At 37.6% G+C, this 20,173-nt stretch overlaps 2 protein-coding genes across 3 annotated transcripts in view; one reads left to right on the top strand and one right to left on the bottom strand.

Annotated features, from left to right (window-relative positions):
- The window catches only part of SLC2A12 (solute carrier family 2 member 12), a 30,015-nt gene extending 29,590 nt beyond the window's left edge, over window positions 1–425 (top strand). The window contains exon 5 of the mRNA XM_026845315.1: window positions 153–425. Within this exon, the coding sequence (XP_026701116.1) occupies window positions 153–249 (97 nt within the window). The 3' untranslated portion in view covers window positions 250–425. The remainder of the gene's footprint in view (window positions 1–152) is intronic.
- A 5,899-nt stretch (window positions 426–6,324) lies between these two features.
- On the bottom strand, window positions 6,325–15,537 carry TBPL1 (TATA-box binding protein like 1). Of its 2 annotated transcripts, XM_026845587.1 has the most exons (7): window positions 15,207–15,537; window positions 14,190–14,376; window positions 13,450–13,532; window positions 12,488–12,551; window positions 10,654–10,757; window positions 10,459–10,553; window positions 6,325–7,576 (listed from the first exon to the last, which is right to left on the bottom strand). In XM_026845587.1, the coding sequence occupies exons 2-7, from the start codon at window positions 14,322–14,324 to the stop codon at window positions 7,506–7,508; spliced, it is 552 nt and encodes a 183-aa protein (XP_026701388.1). In that variant the 5' UTR covers window positions 14,325–14,376; window positions 15,207–15,537; the 3' UTR covers window positions 6,325–7,505. The 2 variants fall into 2 exon arrangements, with proteins under 2 accessions (XP_026701388.1, XP_026701387.1); XM_026845586.1 differs by having other exon boundaries at window positions 14,190–15,536.
- Between the last annotated feature and the right edge of the window lie 4,636 nt (window positions 15,538–20,173).

The following is a 20,173-nucleotide window of genomic DNA, read 5'->3' as shown; positions in this document are numbered from 1 at the left end:
TGGGTGTCCTGCCGGGGTGCGCTCGGCCCCCTCGGCGCGTCCCGCCGGGCAGCCGTGCTCTCAGTGACAGCGCATGTAGCCGGAGAGCGGTGTGCGGCTGCTTTCGATGGCAAAACCTTTGTGGGTTTGTTTTTTTTTGTTTTCTTCTCCAGAAAATACACGAAGACCCCGTTGTGCTGCGTGACCCAGCGCAGAGAGAAACTGGTGCCGGTGGAACTTGCCAAGAGAGGGAAAGAGCAGCTCTACTAGACCCGGGGCAATCAAAGCAGCCTTCAGGAAAAGACTGATTAAAAAGAAAAAAAAACCAAACAAAAACGTTCAGCGATGCTCACACGCTGATGGGACATGTTATCTTTATTATCCACAAGATATTATCTCTTTAATTTCTTAGTAGATCTTCTTTCAGTGGCAGTTTACAGCCAACATTAAAGATTGTTGTAGTTTATAACTTACTGGAAATCTAGGCACTGTCTGTTACAAACCACCATCCCTCACCTCCCCTGGGGTTACTCACCTCTTACATACAGGAGGGAAATTGGAATATTGTGCACAATTCTAGTTATTCATATTCAACCAAGAGTTTGGCCTGGAAGAGGTGCAAAGAATGACTTTGGTGCAAAGGAGAAGGAAGAGTCTCACAAGAGGTCTCCACCAAAGACAGACTTGTTTAGCCTAGCAAAAAAGGGGGCTGAGCAGGGTTAACAACTCTCTAGTATGTTAGGGAAGACAACACTATAGAGCAAAAATGGACAACTATGGAGTGTAAAGGGTGATGTTACTGAAGAGCAACTGGGTGTGAACTCTTCATGAATTAATTTAGGCTCCAGCTTAACAAGACTTGTGAAAGGATCTTGTTCATCAGAACTTATTTATAACACAGAACATGCTCAGTTTATAAGATGAACTTTACATGTAGTTTCCTGGGAGGGCCAGGATGCAGTGAAATGCTCCTCAGAAACACAGTCAAATCGTTTAATAAGGGAATATTTGCATAATCAGTTACTCTAGGTTGAGGGTGGATTTACAGAAGAGGATAATAGGATTTCTTTGGCTTCCCAGTCCCAGGAAAGTTGAAAGCTGAAGATACCAGAGTTGATGCCAAAGTAATTTTATTTCTCAACACAGGGCACACTAGACTTTGACTTTTGGATTCAGAAAGTGAGGATTTTGTGGTAGAGGGCAGCACAAAGGGAGTTCAGAAACTGCAGTCATACATTACATCGAATTCTTGGTTATTGCTTGGCAAGTGTATCTTGAAGTACTCATCAAGCCTCTTCAAAGGGATATCTGTATGGCTTACATAAAAGAGTGAAGATTAATAGATTTTGTTAGAATGATTGGTAGATAAGTGTTTATTAGCAGATAAATAAATGGTTCTTTGTTTAAAGAAAACAGCATGCTTTAAAGCATGCAGTCTGTCTCAGCAGCCACACAGCAGCATTTCTTCCAGCATTTAACTGAGGAAGCAAGACTGACACTGTCAGCTGGAGTGCAGATACTACTTGGAACTAAGCACATGATCCCACTTTATTTGCTATCCCGTAGCATTAAAACCACCTGACTGTGTCCTGCGCTGAAGGAACAGTGACTTAGTGATTTAGGTAAAGTTTTACTTCTGAGCAGAGCAGATCAGTTCTGATCATATTCTTTCATGGTCACACTTCTAGATACTGACACTGTAAACTTATAGAAGCACGTCTGTTCAGACAGTGAGCATGTGTTCAAAACCTGAAAAAAACCTATTGAAGCCAAGGACATGATTTCTCAGAAGTCACTGGAAATGTATCTACCTCAGAATGGGAACCTACTGGCCATATCTGTACCAAAACTTTCCTGCATCATAAGCTTTAAGGGAACCAATATCAAAACCCTGTTGGACTTTTGGTACAAAGGTCAGGTAAGTATTTATCAAAATGCAGGATTTTTAACTATGTGGATCCCATGTCATCTAAACCGAGTGAAATTCTGAATTGCTAGGCCGCTGGCTAGCTGGTCGGTTTATGGCTGCCTTAATTTTTCTGTCCTGATCCCAGAGCCAGCAGTCCTCCCAATAACCTCATGGGTGCCACAGAGCTTTCAGGCTCAGCAAGATGCAGTTTTTGGCATACACAACATACCAAAGATTAAGTAAAATCCTCTTCTAAGGGTCCATATGAGCCTTTTTGACATAGTCTGTAAACAACAAGAGACCAATCCACCCACAGTGGGACTGTGCACCTGAGATGTAGGTGACTCAGACCAAAGGCCCCATCAGAAGCAGTAAGCTTAAAAGCCTTTTGCTCTCATTCCCTATGGGGAATCAGCATGTTCCTGTCCCAAGCTAAAATTCCACTGTGGATCTCAGGTGCTTCCAAGTGTTCCACAGACATGGAAAACTTTGGTTTCTATTACTTGGAATTTTCCCCTAAAAACTGGAAGATCTGCTTAGAATTTTGAGGTCTACAGTTCAAATATCAGTCACAAGAGACTAGGAGAAGAGGTCCCCTTGCCTCTGCATGGGAGAGAGCCCATAGCAGAGTCTTCTTGTGCTTCCCTGACCCAAGCAGTAACAGTTTACTCCGTGCTGCAGCAGCAGGAACTGGCAAAAAGTATTCCTATAACTTCTACAAATAGTCAGAAAAAGGATGCAAAATGCATTAGAGCTCAGACACATAAAAGCTTCATAGCCGTGTGAAATAGAGCGAGCTGGAGAGCTGGCTTTGAAGCGGTGAGAGAGAAGCCATGGATGAAGAGGGCACATGAAGTCAGAGGGGACGTGAAGTCAGAGATTGACTCTGGTGGTGGGGGGAAAAGGACAGATGAAGTTTTTAAGCATAGATGTTTCATGCACGGAAGATTGAATTTTTTTACCTTAATTTTTCACATTTAACTTGGAGGTGTGAGGAATTAAGAACCAGAATGTGGCCAAAACCTACAAGATATGGTGGTTTTGGTTTTTGGTGTTTTTTTTTTTTTAATTTGGAATGTTCAGTTCAACATCCTGATTTTTGCAGTTTGGGCACAGTTCACATTGTGATACACAGCCTGAATTTCATTTTTTAAAACCATAGTATGCTCAAGCAAATAATAGTTTTGAAAAATAACAATGCTTCCTTGCTAGAGAAAACACCACTTTCTATTACTGAAATGGAAAGAATAATAAGATATGGTATACATGGTCAGTGCCATGTGTTGCCTAATGAGTATGGGTCAAATCTGGGAGCCTGGCAAGCATTTGTTGAAGTAAAGAAAAAGTTCTAGAAAAACTTAAGTGCTAGCAAAGGGCTGCAGGCTGGACCTGTTAATACTGTAAAACTTTTCTCTTAAATCAACAGTAATATTTTCTTTTTATAAAACCTACAAATTTTACTATCAGTTCTGAATGCTTCTGAAATGATCTTGTCAAAAACTAGAGTCTGAACCCACCATTTTCTGGGTTTCTGCATGTTAGTATCTTCCTCAGTTTTTTAGCATTGATTTTTACTGAAATCTCTCCACTTGTTTCATGTTTCGGCTGGAGGACAGTTACCAGTATCATGCATTCTACTATATCAGCTCTAGAAGAAATATTAAGGTGACTCTGGGTAGTCTTCCACATATGCTGTTTATCAACATCATTATACTAAAAAGTGCCTGAGATTAAATCAAGTAATATAATGTATTTGTAGAAAGACTACATAGCAGAAAATTCATCCATTTCCTGATCTGTGACTTTACCAGGTAGTGGATTACCTGCCATTGGCTGTGGTTGCCCCTAGATAGCTGACAGTTGCACATGGAACCCAAGCTCATACCGGCTTAGAATTTTTACTACATCACATTTAGTGAAAGGGGCTTCTGCAAAATCTTTCTCAACACTACATCTTCCCCCCAAAAAAACTCTGCTGTAATATATTTTGTGAGAGTTCTTACAAAAATAAATTTAACTCAGAAAATACCACAGAAATTGTCTCCCCACCTTACAGGTTTTGGGTTCATTGCAAGCTCTTCTAAATTTTCTCCATGCACATCTAGTGCAGAAACAAGTAAATAAAAATACCATCTTTCTGAAGAAGGCATACTTTCAACACTGGTTTAACTATAGAGACTGTAATAGCTTCAAATACCTCCAAAAGGTGATGATGCTGTAGTCAAGGGCTTTTAAAATCATGATAACAAGTCTTAATTGTAGTCCTACAGACTTAGCCCTGTATAGCCCTATAAATGTAACCCTAATTGTACTCATCTTTTATAACAAAGCCTGCACATCTGATGATGCAGAACTGGCTGTCACAACCTCATCAACTATGAAAATACAAGGGAAAAAAGGGACATGTCTTAGAAATCACATCCCTGGATCTTTGAAGAACTCCACAAAAAAATTTGCCACAGATCTAAAATTATTCAGTATTTTCATTAATGGACGGATGACAGAATAGAATATGCTTATTAAATTTGCAGGCAATACTAAACTGGGAGAGACTGGGTTGGAATTCAGAGCTTCAGAAATTTGTGACAAGGGTCTGAAAAAAGCAGGATACAGTTCTGAAAGTGTAAGTGCAAGTTTCTCTGGCAACGCTAATTGCAAGTCAGAGAATGGTAAAATGGAACTAGAAAATGCAGGAAAAGATCTAGTGGCTATGACAGCTCCCAAGCTAGCAATGAGTCAGAGTTATCACTCTACTGAAAAAAAGGAGCCCTTAGTAGGTTGTATAAATAGAATCAACCCTTCTAAGGAATGTGAATTAAACTTTTTATGGTGCTGCTACAGCCACAGCTGAGCACTGTGCAGTTTTGCATGGGATCCACCCGGAGAATCCAGGGACAGATGAACAGTGCTCTAGAAAACATGGCCATTGAGGAAGAGCTGATTGATTAACAGATGAATTTAATACAAAGCACTGCTCCTCACACCAGAGGCCAGAGCCAGGATGCTGGGGCATGCTGTCTGGCCTAGGGTCCACATCATGACTGCAAGAGTTGATAGCGAGAACCTCGGTGGAGGCAGCACAACATGGCAAAGGAAACAAAGACTAATCTGTGAGGATGGGGAAGAAGGGTCTGTGTACATGCATGCACATAAAAATGAGCAGCAGCAGCAAGGCTTAGTCCAGACTGAGGTGGGGACCCACTGATTTAGAGCAGTGATGGGAAATAAGTGATATCCCCGAGTATATGAGTACACTGCCAAATACCCATCATCATCATCAGAGCTTTTAAAGGGTACTTGTCACAGTTTGAGGCTCCTTTGGAGCTAGAAGGCTAGGTGAGCATATATTTCAAGGAGTCTTTTATTTGCTGTTGCTCTCCTCAATACTGTGCTGCAAGTTTAGCAGTGTGCTCTTCGCCTCCCTTACGGATTGTTAACAAAGTCCTCAAACTACTAGCATGGATATAAGCCATGCTTCAGAAGAAACAGTTCCCCTTTTAATACACTGCGGCTTATTATTACTTTTCATTTTTGTTCTAACAGGCAGATTTCATACTATGTGACAGTGCTAACAAAAAAGCAAAACATTCCTCTTTCTCCATAAGATAAATTTAGGAGACACATATGCTTCATAAAAGCTCCAGAAGTTCACCAGTGGCATTCAAGTGCTTTGCAATTTGATCAACAGAAAGAATAGACAATCCTCATCTGAGAGCTATTCTAAGATATAATGGCCAAATACTCATTCATCAGTTTAGGACTACTTTGTTCCTGGAAAACCCATTACAATTTTGTTCATTGTTGTTACCTTATGCTTTTTCTTTTTAAAATGGTAACTGTAATACACTGGTGTTCCCCAGTGGTGGTTTGTCCATTGCTCCCTATGACTTTTCACAAAATCCTCATTAGTGTCAGGAGTGCTGAAGTCTACACTATCTTCTTCACAAAATGGGAAGCTTGCATATATAACATTTTTCTTGCATATAAAGATCTTTCTCTGCTCTTTATCACGAATTCCATGACTGCTGAACTCAGGAACTTTGTGACTATAAATCCTCTTTCCTACCTACACTGAGCTTGAAAGGACTTCTATGAATGTATTGCATAAGGCTTGTGGCAAATTGTTGCTTCTTTCTTTTTGTTCTGAGGGGTTTGGTTAAGCATTTCCCAGACGACTCCTTCCTTTCCACAATTAAATAAAGTCAATAGAGGCAGCCCCAACTTCTAAAGCATCCCCTCAGATAGATTAAATACATTATGCTAGGCATTTGTTTTTTGAAGGACGTTCTTCCATCTTTCTTTTGCAGCTGTGACTTCTGGTGCAGTAACAGCTCATGGTTTACTATTTTTAGCGCCCACTAAGATTGCGTATTACCTGCAGCACACAATAGTAGCATTACATTTCTCTTCAGTGAGATAGGGAAATAAGACATACATACATTTATACATATTTATTGTATCTTTTTAAAAGTAGCATTTGCAGTTACTTTTAAGCATTCACCTCTCTTTTGCTTCAAATGTGCACTTATTGAGAGAAACATCTACTGGCTTCCAAGTCCAAGATTAATACCAATAATAACACATGCCCGAATCAAGCTTCATTGCTTGTTGGCAGCTCCTGTCATGAAACTATTATACAGTAAGAAGAGTGTAGAAAAGGTCTGTGTTAACCATTCAGCAATAGGCTGGGGCTGGATTAGCGTGACCATACCATCTTCTCAAGTTGAAGCACAACACCACTTTCCTGTAAACTGAAGCTCACATAGTAAATTTTTTCCTTTTGCATCCAGTAGGTGGACAAGGCAGTTGATTTTTCTACAGTAGCTTCTTTAGTTGATAAGATTTTCTCATCATCTACAGGAAAGCACTTGCTGTAGACCTTTACATTTAGAAATGTCTTCTCTTCACGTAACAGCAAGAAAATACTTGAAGTCTGGCATGTAGTTAAGAGAAATGGGAACAAACCAAATTTCACCCTCAGATAAACATCTGTAACTACTATAGATTTCAATCTAACCCACGCACAAAGTTTTACACATACTACAAATAGAAACAGAAGGTATCAGCAAAAGACTATTCTTACATTGTTTCGAATTAATTTGCAACTATACAATTTTAACTGTAATAGAAAAAGGGAAAGGAATATAACAGAACAGGTATGAAGAGAAATATTTTCCAAACTTTTATTTGTGCACATTCATCAGGTGAAAAAGATAACTTTTACAGCTTCTTTGGTGCCCAATATTCAGCATACAAAAATGTAAAAGACAAATAAAACACAAGCTCAAACTAAAAAAAGAAAAATAATGTTTTAAAGGTAGTGCACATCGTGACAGCTTTGCTTATGAATACACAGAAATTACTGCAAAAATAAATAGAATGTCTTTTTAAAAGCAGCAATTTCATATCTTGTAAACTTCCTTTTTTACAATACAGCACTGTTAAGAGTAAAATCCAAAAGAACTGGAGTTTATACTGTCGCCATGAGCAAGTAAAAGAGTCCGTATTCTTCTGCTATGGTTGGTCCAGTTTTCCTTTTTGCTTTTAGTCCAATGTGCAGCAGTCTTTAAAGGTGCTTGGTTAGGAAAGCTAACCATCAAGTGGTGAATTATAAAATTTATTTCCTGCTTTCAAACACGAATGGGTAAATCTGTTCCACAGCACTGGCAACAGCTTTTACGTTTGGCCCTGAGACATATTAAAAAAAAAAAAGTAGTAGGAATAGAAAAATCAGAAATTAAAACAATAGTATCTGTAAAATAGTATTTTTAGCTACCACAACTTTGTATTGTATACAGAAATAATTTCTCCTCCATTTGTCCCAATTTAAGAAGGTGTTACTCTGATCACTTTTACTTACAAGAAGATACTCTCACATGAAATCTGTAGCATGTTCTACACTGGGGTCAATAGCTAGACTGTAATTACATAAATACTGTAGTTTAATTTCATAACAACTGGGGTGCTTTTTGATTTACTGGCTTAAGCAGTCACCCCAGAGAAGACGTCAGAGGCTCAGTGGCAGAGGTAAAAGAAATAGTTCTAATTATGCTAATCTTTTAGGAATCTGTATTACTCAAAGCCTAGCCATTTTTATCTCTTCGTTTAAAAACCTACCAACAAAAACTACTGCTAAATAATGCTGGATTTAACCAAAGCAAGGTTATTTTATATTTGAAAATTATAGATTATTTCTTTCCAGTCTGGAATTTGCAAATAGTTCTACCACTGATCTCAGGACACAACCTGCAAGCCAAGGAATGCTTATTGTCTTAGGATGAAGAATATGAAGGTTATCTAACATGATCTATGAGCACTGGGGAAAAAGGTAGAATGAACTAGCAATGCCTTCTAATGGTACTAGATCATTTTATGTAATGAACAATCAAGACAACAAATAAATGAGCAGTAGCATGCCAGAAGAAATTTATCCTGGATAAAGTTTGGTGATGCAGATAAATGAAAACAGCAATTTCTCACATGCTTTAGTGACTGTGAACTCAGGGGTTATTTGAACTCAGAGGTTATTTTTTACCTCACTTTATACTTGGAAGAAACTTTTAAAGTCTAAAGAACTGTTCAAAATGGTTCCCAAAAATCATAAATAACTTGTTACGAATTACCTCATTGAGAAATTATGGAAATACTCTTTTAATTTACACACTGAGTCAGAAAGAAAGTGAAATGGATTCTTCCTGTATTTTCAAACCTTTCAAGTTGGTTAAGCACTCATCTAAAACAAGCCTAGTGAGATACCTGCCTTCGGGTCAGATACTACATCTTCCTTAAATTTGTCTGCTATTATAGAAATGCAAGTTCTAGAGAAAGCCTTCAGAAAGTGAGAATATGAGTAGACAAAAATTCTTGTTAAAAAATGTTACTCCCTGTAGGGTTGAAGAGATGTAAAAAAGTGGATCGTCATTGCAGGGAATATAAGAGAAGAAAAACAAAAGAAAAACAAAACACACCCCCGCCCCAAACAACCCCCTCATCGCTCATTTTGGAGGAAGAAAATTAATACTTCTTCCTACCACATATCAGTTATTTTTATTATCTTTTCTCAGTGTAACTCTAAATCTTTTTAGACTTGTCCCATTTAAAAAAAACCTTTCTTTTTTTTAGTAACATTTCTAATTATGTATCTCAAATATGAGTTAGTGGCATGTCAAGTACTAGTTCTACAGAAACATGAATGGTCAAAAGGAACCTCATCTGAATGCACTTGAGAGGGAGTACAGTAAGGTTGAAAAGTAATTTAAAACATTTTTAGAACAAGAAGTGTAAGGCAGTGAACACTTTTTTTCCCCTAGAAGAAAGGCCTAGGCAAAACAGAAGCCTTCAAAACAAACAGGTCTGAAATATTTCAAAAACCCTGTAACAAGTAATCCAGAAGGAAGTAAAAGTTTGATGTTTACTATATTTGCCTTCATATTTGAAAGGACAATTCTGGAAATATGAAAGTGATTTTGTCCCATATATGGGGTATTAAGAATCTCAAAGAAAGGCTCAGTCTCATTAGGAGGCTGACAAGACACTCTGAGAGCCTTTTATTATTGCAGTGATACTCAAGCTACTTCTTTATTTTGAATTTAGTTTCTAGTTTTGGCTAGACCAGTTGCTCTGTTCAGAACATATATTGCAATCTTGAAATAATTTTTAGCCCTCTATTTTCAAATTACTAAATCTGATGGAGTTTGTCTTCTTTAAAAAACACTGCTCCTGATATCTTGTGAGAAAAGTTCCCCATAATTCCTTAACAAATACCTAGGCTTTAAAAAATCCCTACTGAACTTCTGAACCAGTAGCTAAGCTCTAACAACTGCAAGACAGAACTCCCACAGATGTGATATAAAGTGATGTTTTTAGGTTCTGTACCATTTTAGAAGGTATTCTCTAAGAAAAATGGACTTCTTAGATCTGGAAACCTGTGGTGAACACCTCAAAAGCTAACATAACAAAGAATGGAAAATTAAAATTACTAAGAAAGAGGAAAAAACATGGCACGGCATCTCCAAGACCCAGGACTATCATGTCTCTGATTACATGGGAAAAATCACTGATGCCTCTGATTCAGGTGGTAGTTCTCTCTCAGCAGAGCTTTAAGAGAAGAAGGTACAAGTCTGAAAAACTGCAAGTATTGGTAAACTTCAGTTATGACAAAATGCTGTACTATGATACAAGTTTCCATAAATCTCCAGTTTGGCAACATTGTATTTATGAAAGGGACGTTAATGCTACATGCAGTGTAGTTTAAAGGACTATGAAAAAAAAGGAACAAAATCCAAATATTTAAATAAATACCTGTATTCTCAAGTCCTATCTTAATTTTGGTTTTATTAAAAAAACAGTCTATGTACATTCAAAGTAATTTTTGAGCCTACCAATAATAACACTTTCTCTAATATTCTTGTGGCACTTTCACTCAAAACCAAACTAGGTGCTAGCACTGGTAAACAAAATCCCTTCAACGTATCTTTTGACTGTTTTAACCATCTTCCTTTCCTAAACCTACCGGCCCTAAAGTTAAATATTCCCAACAAGTTAAATATTTATTTTTGACATCAAAATACCTGTAACTGTGATACTGCCTGTGGAAAAAATCTGTAAGGTAGCTCTGAGAGTTTTTATTCTGTAACACACGGCAGGATGAAGTTCTGGTTCATAACTAGAAAACAAAATAAAAGGTAAAAAAGACAGATCTAGAACCGAAAAAGAAAATTTTAAGAAGTATACCAAGACTATAATTCTTTAAAATTCTACCGTACCTCGCATGAGGTCTGTTATTCTTCGTAAATTCTGGCAATCTGATCTCAAAGGGCATGTTGCACACTGCTAAAACATTCACAACTTTAAAATCTGTGAAAATTACCTTTTCAAAAGAGAGGGGAAAAAAGCCATTACAAATTCAGTTTACAGCAAGGCAGATGTATGGGTTGAGAAAAAAAGAATATTAATTAGAATATTTTGATGAGATTTCAAAATGAAAACCTTGGGATTCATGCATTTCTAATAGGAAACTAAACAGTACTCAAAGGACTCAAATCACTTTATCCTTCTATGGTACAGTAACTGTTGAACTAAATACTTCACAGTAGTATTACATGGCTATTGTAAAGCTTAGGAGTGAGACACAGAAACAACTCATGTTGCCGTACTAAACACCACCAAACTGAAAATAGACTAAAGTAAATAGCTCATGAAACATAAAAATAAACAGATTAAAAGCTCAAATTTCATTGTTAGAACAATCTTACACAATCTGAAAACTTCTTTAATGCCTTGCTGCTATACACCATTTTTATTAAAGATAAGACAAAAAAAAAAAGGTGAAGCTTGTTTTGTTTTGAATCTCCACTGGCCAGTATGGCAAGCTGTTTCTCTACTCTGTCACTTTCTGAAACCCAGCTGAAACTACTGGCTTTCAGTTATTCTTTACCACAGATATTTTAGATGACAACAAAATAGCCAACAGACAATTCCTAAGCAAACAAATGCCCTGCTGAGAAGTCAGTGTTGGCAACATCACTGAAGAAACTTTATATCATTTTCCGAGATTGCCTGAACTTAAATGACCATTCCTCAGTCAAAACTTTTTAGAAGGATACTACCAGTAGAAGCAACTTCTCCTTATGAAAGGTCAACTACCAATTTAACCTTCAAAATACATTCCACATAAACTGCTCACTTTTGTTATAAAACTTGGTGCATCCACCATGGAAGCACTGTTCACCTCACTGATCTAATGTTCCAGTCCAGGTTTAAGAGGCTAGGTCTAATGTATGCATTCCTAACAGTAAGAGTGTTTTAACTTCTGCTTGGCTCTGATACAGCATTACCAGGATAGCCTATCACCACTACCTTTATGTACTAGAATCAAAGGTAGCCTTTCCCTGCCAAAGGGCAGCCACCGTGTCTGTCCGTAAACTGAAACTGTGGGCAAACATTACAACTGACTAACAGGAAGTTTTAGAGTACTAAAACATGTCATTTTAAATCATTCACGTTGCTGCTTTTCAACCTTTGCTATGAAATGCAAATGGTGGTTTTGACTAGTAATGTTAACCCAAACCCAGAAAAAAAGAGAGGTGTCATGTCCTAAGTATTTTATTTGGCTTACTTCCCACTGGACAACCTAACAGCACAGAAGCACTTTTTTTACCCCTCTTTTTAATTAAAGAGGCTCAAATTTGCCCTTAACAAGACGGATATGTATCTGCTATTCCATCAGAAATGAGGAAAACTTATGTTGAAATGAGAGTTAGGTTCATACTCTTTAGCACTCCTTCCAAATAAAATCTTTCAAGATACTGTAAATTCTATCCAAGAAACGTCTGTGGGTGGTTCATTTATTAAACAAATTTTGTTGTTCATTAGCCAGTGAAGAAGCACTACTCTCAGCTGCTAAATGAAACTCAAATCCACAAAATAAAACAGCTTCTCTTTAACCAGCATCTGGAAAGCGTATGCTGACACAAAAGGGGCATCCGAGTGAAAACACGCTCACTGCTAAATTGTTATGCTCTCTCGTTTTTGTTTCTTGCAAAAAAAGGGACTACCAGGCATTGGTTGAGTCATACAAGTCTTTTTCATCAGAATTACCTGAAAACCTAGTTTCTGTAGACTACGAGCTAATCGTCTGGCACCAAATTTAGCTTCTTCTTCACTGTAAGGAGAAAGAAAAGAATCTAGCATTAACAGAAACAGAGTATATATTTGTGTGCACACATACCACAACAGCTACTCAGACTATAAAATAAACCATTTCATGATGTAGCACATGAACCATGATCACATGGACAGCCTTCATTTTATCCTACTGTATGTATTACATTTGAATATCTAGATAGTTAAAATGGAGTCCTTTATCCCCTGTTTGAAGAATACTTTGGCACTTGGCTTCAAGTGAAGCAGGAGACATATTCTGATCATACATGACCCTAAATACACTTAAGAGACAAATATGATCATGGTAGTCCAGAGTTAATAATTTTCTATTTAGAGACAGAGATGATACACAGAAAGTATGCAAATTTACAGTCGTAACTTATTCTTACTCCATAATGCAGACAAATCTTAAAGGAATTCAGCTGTTAAGACTTTAGCAAATCTCAGATGTATCTGAACAGCAAGTAGGCTTTTGCTTCTTCCTAGTCCCTCAACACTGTATAACTTGATTAAATTCAGGTGGGTTTTCAGGAAAGTGTAAGAGATATTCCTCAGAAGAGGTCACCATTTCCCAAATTTCAAGTCCTGGCTAAAAATACAGAATTCTTAAATAGTTCTCAAACAAAATCTCTAGGATTTTCTTCATAAAGTAGTTTTCCCTGCTGCTCTCCCAGAAGGCTGAACTGATGTTGCTGAAGATTTCAACTCAGTCTGAGGCAGCCACTTCACATAGGAAACTTCCTCCCAAATACACAGCTTGGCAAGGATCTACATGTGATCCAGGGTGAGTGAATCTTGACAGTGGCAAGTACTGCCTCTTGCCATCTTCACTTACAACATTATGTTTTAAAAGATACGAGAATTTACAGCTAGAGAAAGAATCTTCGTGAACTTACCTTGTGGCTCCTGTGCAAATAACTTTTCCTGAGGACCAAATTGTGGCCGTAATCCTAGGCTTCCTAAGCTTCATTAATACTTTCTAAAAAGAAAAATAAAAATGGAAGAATTAGGAATTAGTGATAGTTCCATTTCATACTGGAAAAAAAAAAAAATCAACTGTTATACAAATCAACTGTTACACTCATACTTCCTTTATTTTTTATAGCCTTGAACTGTTCTTTCATCTTTTTCAGTAGTTAAAAAAAAAAACCAAAACAGCTCTGGAGAAGAGCAAAATAAGCATGGAATATCTCAGCCAGTGATTCAGTGTTTACAAAACAGATGAAATGAAGGTATTTTCCTCTGAATAAAAAGCTGAAAGCCACAAGAATTGTTCTAATTTTTTTCTTATCACAGTGACTTTCATGTTGCCGACACCTCATCAGGATATATTTTCTTGACAAAACCATCAAATTTTGAGAGGCAAAATAGACCCTAAGGTGTAAGAAGTCTCACCACATACCTTATACCCAGTATTCACCTCACTAGTCAGTGTCTTCTGAGACAATATTTACCCCTTTACTTCTTTTTTTATTTACCCCCCCTTACTGTATGTTTAGTGTATGACAGACTAAAAGCCTATCAAGACAGAAATACAGAAATAAAGCTATGCTTTTCTCTATGTATCACACACAAGAATGTTTAGCTTAAGGAAAATTCATAAAACCAGATAACCAAGGTATGTTGAATCTCTTACCCCAACATCACGCTTGTATATAACATTTGCTCCCTCTAATGCGATCTTCCTCAAGTTTAAATGACATCTTGTTCTAAAAACACACACTACATTTGTGATTAAAATGTCCAATGCAACATCACTGTCTGCATCCATTGGGGTGATTTACAACTCAGTTTTCCCACCAGCTCACCATGAAGATCACATCCTGAGAAATGAAAATGATAAAATTAAACATACTAGTAGAAAATTGCCTATTAATGCCATTGCATACATCTGTCCCTTAAATGAGACAAGTAGCAGAAGCGACTACACTATGACTCATTTAAGTTAACTCTGTGTGGGGAGGGGAGGTGTCTGCATCCTGTATGATAGAAAAATAGGTTACTTGGTTGAAGCCATGTTGCCAGACTTAACAGAAATAAAGTGTGTACACATATATATAGAAATAATATTTAAACTTGCCCGTTAAATATGTTACAACTCTTACCAACTATATTAGGACGCAGTAAAGATTACTGAAACTTTTTCCATAGCTCCAGGGATAATCTTTCCTCAGCTCATTTGAGGATGTCATTAGACACCTCAGGAAAATGCACTTCTCTGACTGAAGTTGATAATTCTGAACAGCTTGACGTTTGTGAATGGATGAGCCTGCTGAATAACTTTGAACTAACAGCGGCTACAGAAACTGCCGTCTATAGACAGCCTGCTACCACAGCTTTCCAATCTTCACCCAGCACTCTTGGCCTATCTCTTCCAATATAATAGCATAATGTGAACTATGTAAAATGCCCTGGTGGCAGCAGCAGCTGGGGCTGAGCCGCAGTGGCCTCTCAACCTCTTCTGCAGTGCCCACAGGAACTGCCTAGAATGAACATATTGTATGCGCAGAGTAAAATTGAGTGCTTCTGAGGGAAAGCATGGGCAACTGTGAAGGCACAGGAGGGCTGCTCAATGCATGCACAGCAAACCTAAGGCAGCCAGGAAGGGTCCAGTCTGCCCGTGCACACTGAAGCTGACCCTCCTAACACACACCTTGACCCAGCGAGGAGGATCATAAGACGGGGAGTTGGGCTACCACTCAGCCCGAGACTGCCCGACATCTCTTCTGTACATGTACCAAAGCCAAAACAGCAGACAACTCAAATCTTAGGTGAAGTATTTGGGAAAAGGCGTGGGGAAAAGAGCAAGAACATTGGTATATAGTGAAAACGACTTTTATCAAAATACTGTATGTTAAGGAACTTTTCTTTGCAAAAGAATATAAAAATCTTAATTTTACTCCAGCAGAATCAGTTTAAGTGGAGCACAGCCCAAGAGATAGAGGCAATATTATCTTGATCCATGAATCTAAAATTTTAACAGTATTTCATCCGAAATGAATACAACAGAAAGCAAAAGACTAAAAAAAAAAGAAAAATAGTCAGACATATGAAGCGCTCTTCATGGTCACTGCCATGGAAGAAGCAGGAGACTATGCATCAAGAACAACAATATATATAACAGAATGTAATGCATTTATATCACTTTAAGTGTTTTGGCCTTACATTCTATATCGGAAATCGTCAAGATAAAAAATTAATGTTATTATCAGTATTTTCATCTGACTGTGACTTCTTAAACATCATGCCATAGTCTCTAATCGAGAGCTCACTCAGGGTGCATCTTTGACTACAACTCACTGACAGTACAGAAGTAATAAACTACAAGGCAAATGTGCATAATGTACTAGGTCAACTGCTGTGATGGTTGCTGCTTCTACTGTGCAGCTTGTTCCTGGCTGAAAGAATTATTCTGTAATTGCTGGCTCATCCAATATAAGAGGAGGCAAGAAGGGTGATAACACAGAAAAGAGATGAAGAAACCACAAGAAAAAAACAGGAAAATCAAAGGCGCTGTGTGGGGGTAGGGGGGGAAGCAGGAAAAGAAGAGAACAAACAGTAACTAATTAGTATTCCCGGATCCTTTTTTTTTTTTTTTTTTTAACCAAAAATTATATGAATCCTCAAAGTTAGAAATGACTTATCCCATCTGGTTTTGATGGACTACTACAGATTGGGTTAGCAATTTATGGCACCAGATCCAAAGATAGCACATGTGCAGATTTTGAACGGCATGCAGGCTGGGCCAGCGCAGAGCAAGGCACTGGAACCCGTGGCATCTTCAGAGGCGCATTTGTTTTCCACTCTGGCTCCAACTCCTGTCTCTTGCTGGGTTCACTTAATGGAACCCAGGAACAATTGCTGTATAAGAAAACAAGGTACCTCCAATCAGCAGCATCTCCCAATTATCAGCAAGTTTCCACTGGCACCCTCAGTCTCTACGTTCTGAAAGAATAACACCGTTGTGCATAACACCCTTGAAAGGTTGTTAACCTCTAAGCAAACCATAATACTGAATGATAATGTCCCTATAAAACCCTAATGTCTTAAAACAGATCCTGGGAGAAAAGTCACGTGTTCATTCAGAACAAAGGAAAAAGTGGTTGAAAGAAAGAAAAATTACAATTTAAATGGAAAAGATCTATTATTAAAGCGGGATCTACAGGAAGAAAAGAACATTAATATGCTGTGGAGCTGTCACAGTAAGGATGTTTTCAGCAATTATGGTCTATCTTGGTTAGAAGTACTATCTAGTTGCAGAGACTGTAATGGGAGAAAAATTACACAAAATTACAGTAGTGTGCCCCCATTTTCATTAGCCATGTTCTGAAAGTTCAAGACAACAAATATTTAGGGAGAAGCTTTTTAATTTGAAAATTAGAGCTGTAGCTAATATTCTAAACAATTTTTTGTGACATTCAGTTAAAAAGGGACACAATTTGTTACAGAAGCAGTATCTGAATATGGTGTAAAAATACTGAAAACTGCCTTTATTCTGCTTTAATGTTACTTGATCTAACAGAGGCATTCCACTGTTAAAGTTTTACTCAAATATCGAACATTTAAAATATTGACAAGTTTTTCTCATTTGAAAACTCTATTTGCTGCTCCTAAATACTACCCAAATTGAGAATGTGAATCAAAGTATCAACAATTCTGAATACACCCATTCCCATTTAGTATACAAATATAATGTTAACCTTTTCCAAAGAGTGGTTTAGAAATATTGGGTAAACCGAAATTTTTCTAGACCTGGATACTTCTGTCCAAGCAGTGGGTGCACATAATCTATTACAACCTCTGCCTTAGCATTCATTTTAACCTCTCATGCTGTACTGACAACAAAGAAAAAAAAAATCTTGAGAAAAGACATCCTGCTGCATTTCTTTGGGATGTCTCAAAGGAATCCAAATTCATAGGAACCACGTGAACACAAGCAAGCTAAACGTGTTTTTGTTTTTTGTTTGTTTTGTTTTTTTTTAAATACTACATACACTATATAAAAAAAATTCTGAAGGTTTATAAAAAAGGTGCAACAATATTCTCTAAAAAAATGTTATTTATACATATTTACAGCAGCAGAACTAGCTAGAACACTGAGTCCCAAACATTACCATCCTCCTCTTTCCCACTTTTCTCTTGTTTCCTGTGCTATTGATACATACTACTGTATCCATGCAGTGTAGACCTGACCCATTATGTATTTTCTCAAAACCCGAATTTCTGCATTTCTGTCTCCTACCTGCAAAATGGGGGAAATGATGCTTCCATGTTTTTACAAATACATGTTGAGATCAAGCAACAGCCTTACAAGCCTGTTACTATTCCATATTTATGCAGTTATACTTGCAGAACAGAGGGACTGAGTAGAAATCAAACATCTGGTTCTTTCCAGTTCTGGATTTGCAAATGTCTAAATTGATTTTACTGAGCTCATCTTAGGTTTTGTGGATTAATTTTGCCCAAAGGTTCTGTCATCTGAACCTTAGAACTTCATCAGCTTAAATATAATTTCTAAAGTATGTTTTGCCAGTTAACGCCAATTTAATAATAGGATAAAATTGAAAATCAAATCAATTACTTGTCTATATATGCAGTATTTCTTTAAAATTATGTAAGTCATTCAGCTTTCTCCAGTGCAAGAAGCTAGCTGCCTTTGATTTCAAGTTCTCTTTCACCAGTGTACACAATCTACCCTCATAGACAAAAAATAAAAGCTTAAATACATCTCTGCAGAAGTCTGTATTATTTCATTTTATCAAGGAAATTGTAAAAGTTTGTTCTTTCTTTTCAACATAGATTTCAGTGATACAACTGGAATATTACACTGAGAGGAAAAAAAGAGGAAGGAGGAAATAAGTAGATAGGTAAAGCATGATAATGAACAGAAAAACAACAACAAAAGCTAACTCAAGGATATTTGACACTGTGAAGTAATGTATTCTACACTGAAACTAGAGAAACTTCCCAGAATAAGAAATACTTTGGAGGAAGGAATGAGCGCTCAAATTCTTAAACAAAGCATTACCCATAAACCCCCAGTTAGGACCACGGCCATACTATTTTAGATACTATATAAACACACATGAAGACAAACACCCTGTGCTGAAATCTTACAATCTAAAAAAAGCCAGTGCTCTCTGTCTTCAAAAAGCTCCAAACCAACCACACCATCATCATCAAAGAGGAAGGAAAGGCACTTGGGATGGGGTATATAAACAAAGTATTATTTTAAGCTTTTGGCTACCTTTGATCCAAGAAACTCAGAGCTATAAAGGTAGATGGAGGGCATCTAACAATGGTTACGTTAATGTCAGAACAGTTTAATAAACACCTTTTTCACCAGCAGCCTAATTATAAGCAACTTCGGTTATTTTTAACCTTGCTCCGAAGCAGTTCACCAACTGACCCACGCCACAAACAGTTCCAACAGTCCAGCTGAAGGGATAGCTGCCACCACTGTGCCAGTAGACATTTTTCAAACTAATGCTTGAAAAGCATTTTTGAAGAAATTAACAGGAACCTCCATATGAGAGTAGAGAATGCACAAAATAAAGGCCATCAGGAATGAGGAGAGTCAATTACATCCTTCCACTGAAGGTGCTTTTTTTTAGATTTGTGTTCAGCCCCTCAGGAGGCAGGTTTGTATGAAAACACTGGAGGTGACAGACCTCTGAAATCTGCTTGAATTCTTAGATACGACACAGTCACAGTGGGAGATGAATGACTCTCCAGAACTAAGAGCTACTACTGTCTGTATAGAAAATCCTCTAGCCTGAACAACTTTCTCAGTTACAGCCACCGAGCCAGTGGGGCATGCTTTTACTTTTTGTTGTCTCTAGTGGCAAGTTACACTGTCCCTAAAGAAAAAGATCATCTTGAAGTAAATATTCTCACCTTTCAAGATTTTCACAGTAATGACTATTTCTGACAGAATGAAACAAATATACTTGGGAGAAGAAAATTTCCAAATATGCATAAAGTGTCAAAGTAAGGAATCTGTCCATCAACAAGGGTACAACAAGGGCACAAATGCCCAATCCTGATGTCTAATGTCTTGGCTAAGCATACTGCATCCCCATGGACCCAGGGTCTTCCAGCACAAATCCAGTTGCAGGAATAAAGCCAAACAGTTTATGGAACAAGACCAGGAAGCATATTTTTAAGTATTTTAAGACAGGTTATTTCCTTAAATCTTCCTCATCAGAAAGGTCCATTTGTATTTAAAGCAAGATTTACTTGCATCCAATTTTGTGCCATCTTTCCCTTGTAAGATCCAGTAATAGTCGAATGTCAAGCATTAAGAACACTCCTTTAGGTCTTTATGATACGTAGAAAACTGTCGTAAGTATGACAAAGTCTTGGTAGACAGGTTAAGAAAAATTAAAATATGTGTTGCAGTTACAAAATATTTTAACACAACAGGTAAGTCTCTCACCACCCCCCCAGTCAAACATTTACCATTTCTGTGACTCGACTGAGGAAACAAATACTCTTCCTACTCACGCAGCTGGGAATCTCACTCAAAGCCCTACACGCACCAGCGTCACAACACTCGGGTTAACGAATAATTTCCCACCCCCCCCACCCCACCCCCTTCAGCCCCTTTGCCAAAAACTT

Source organism: Athene cunicularia (genome assembly GCF_003259725.1).
Source record: "Athene cunicularia isolate RWA chromosome 3 unlocalized genomic scaffold, athCun1 chr3_part1, whole genome shotgun sequence".
NCBI lineage: Eukaryota > Metazoa > Chordata > Aves > Strigiformes > Strigidae > Athene > Athene cunicularia.
This window is presented reverse-complemented; position numbering and strand designations above follow the sequence as displayed.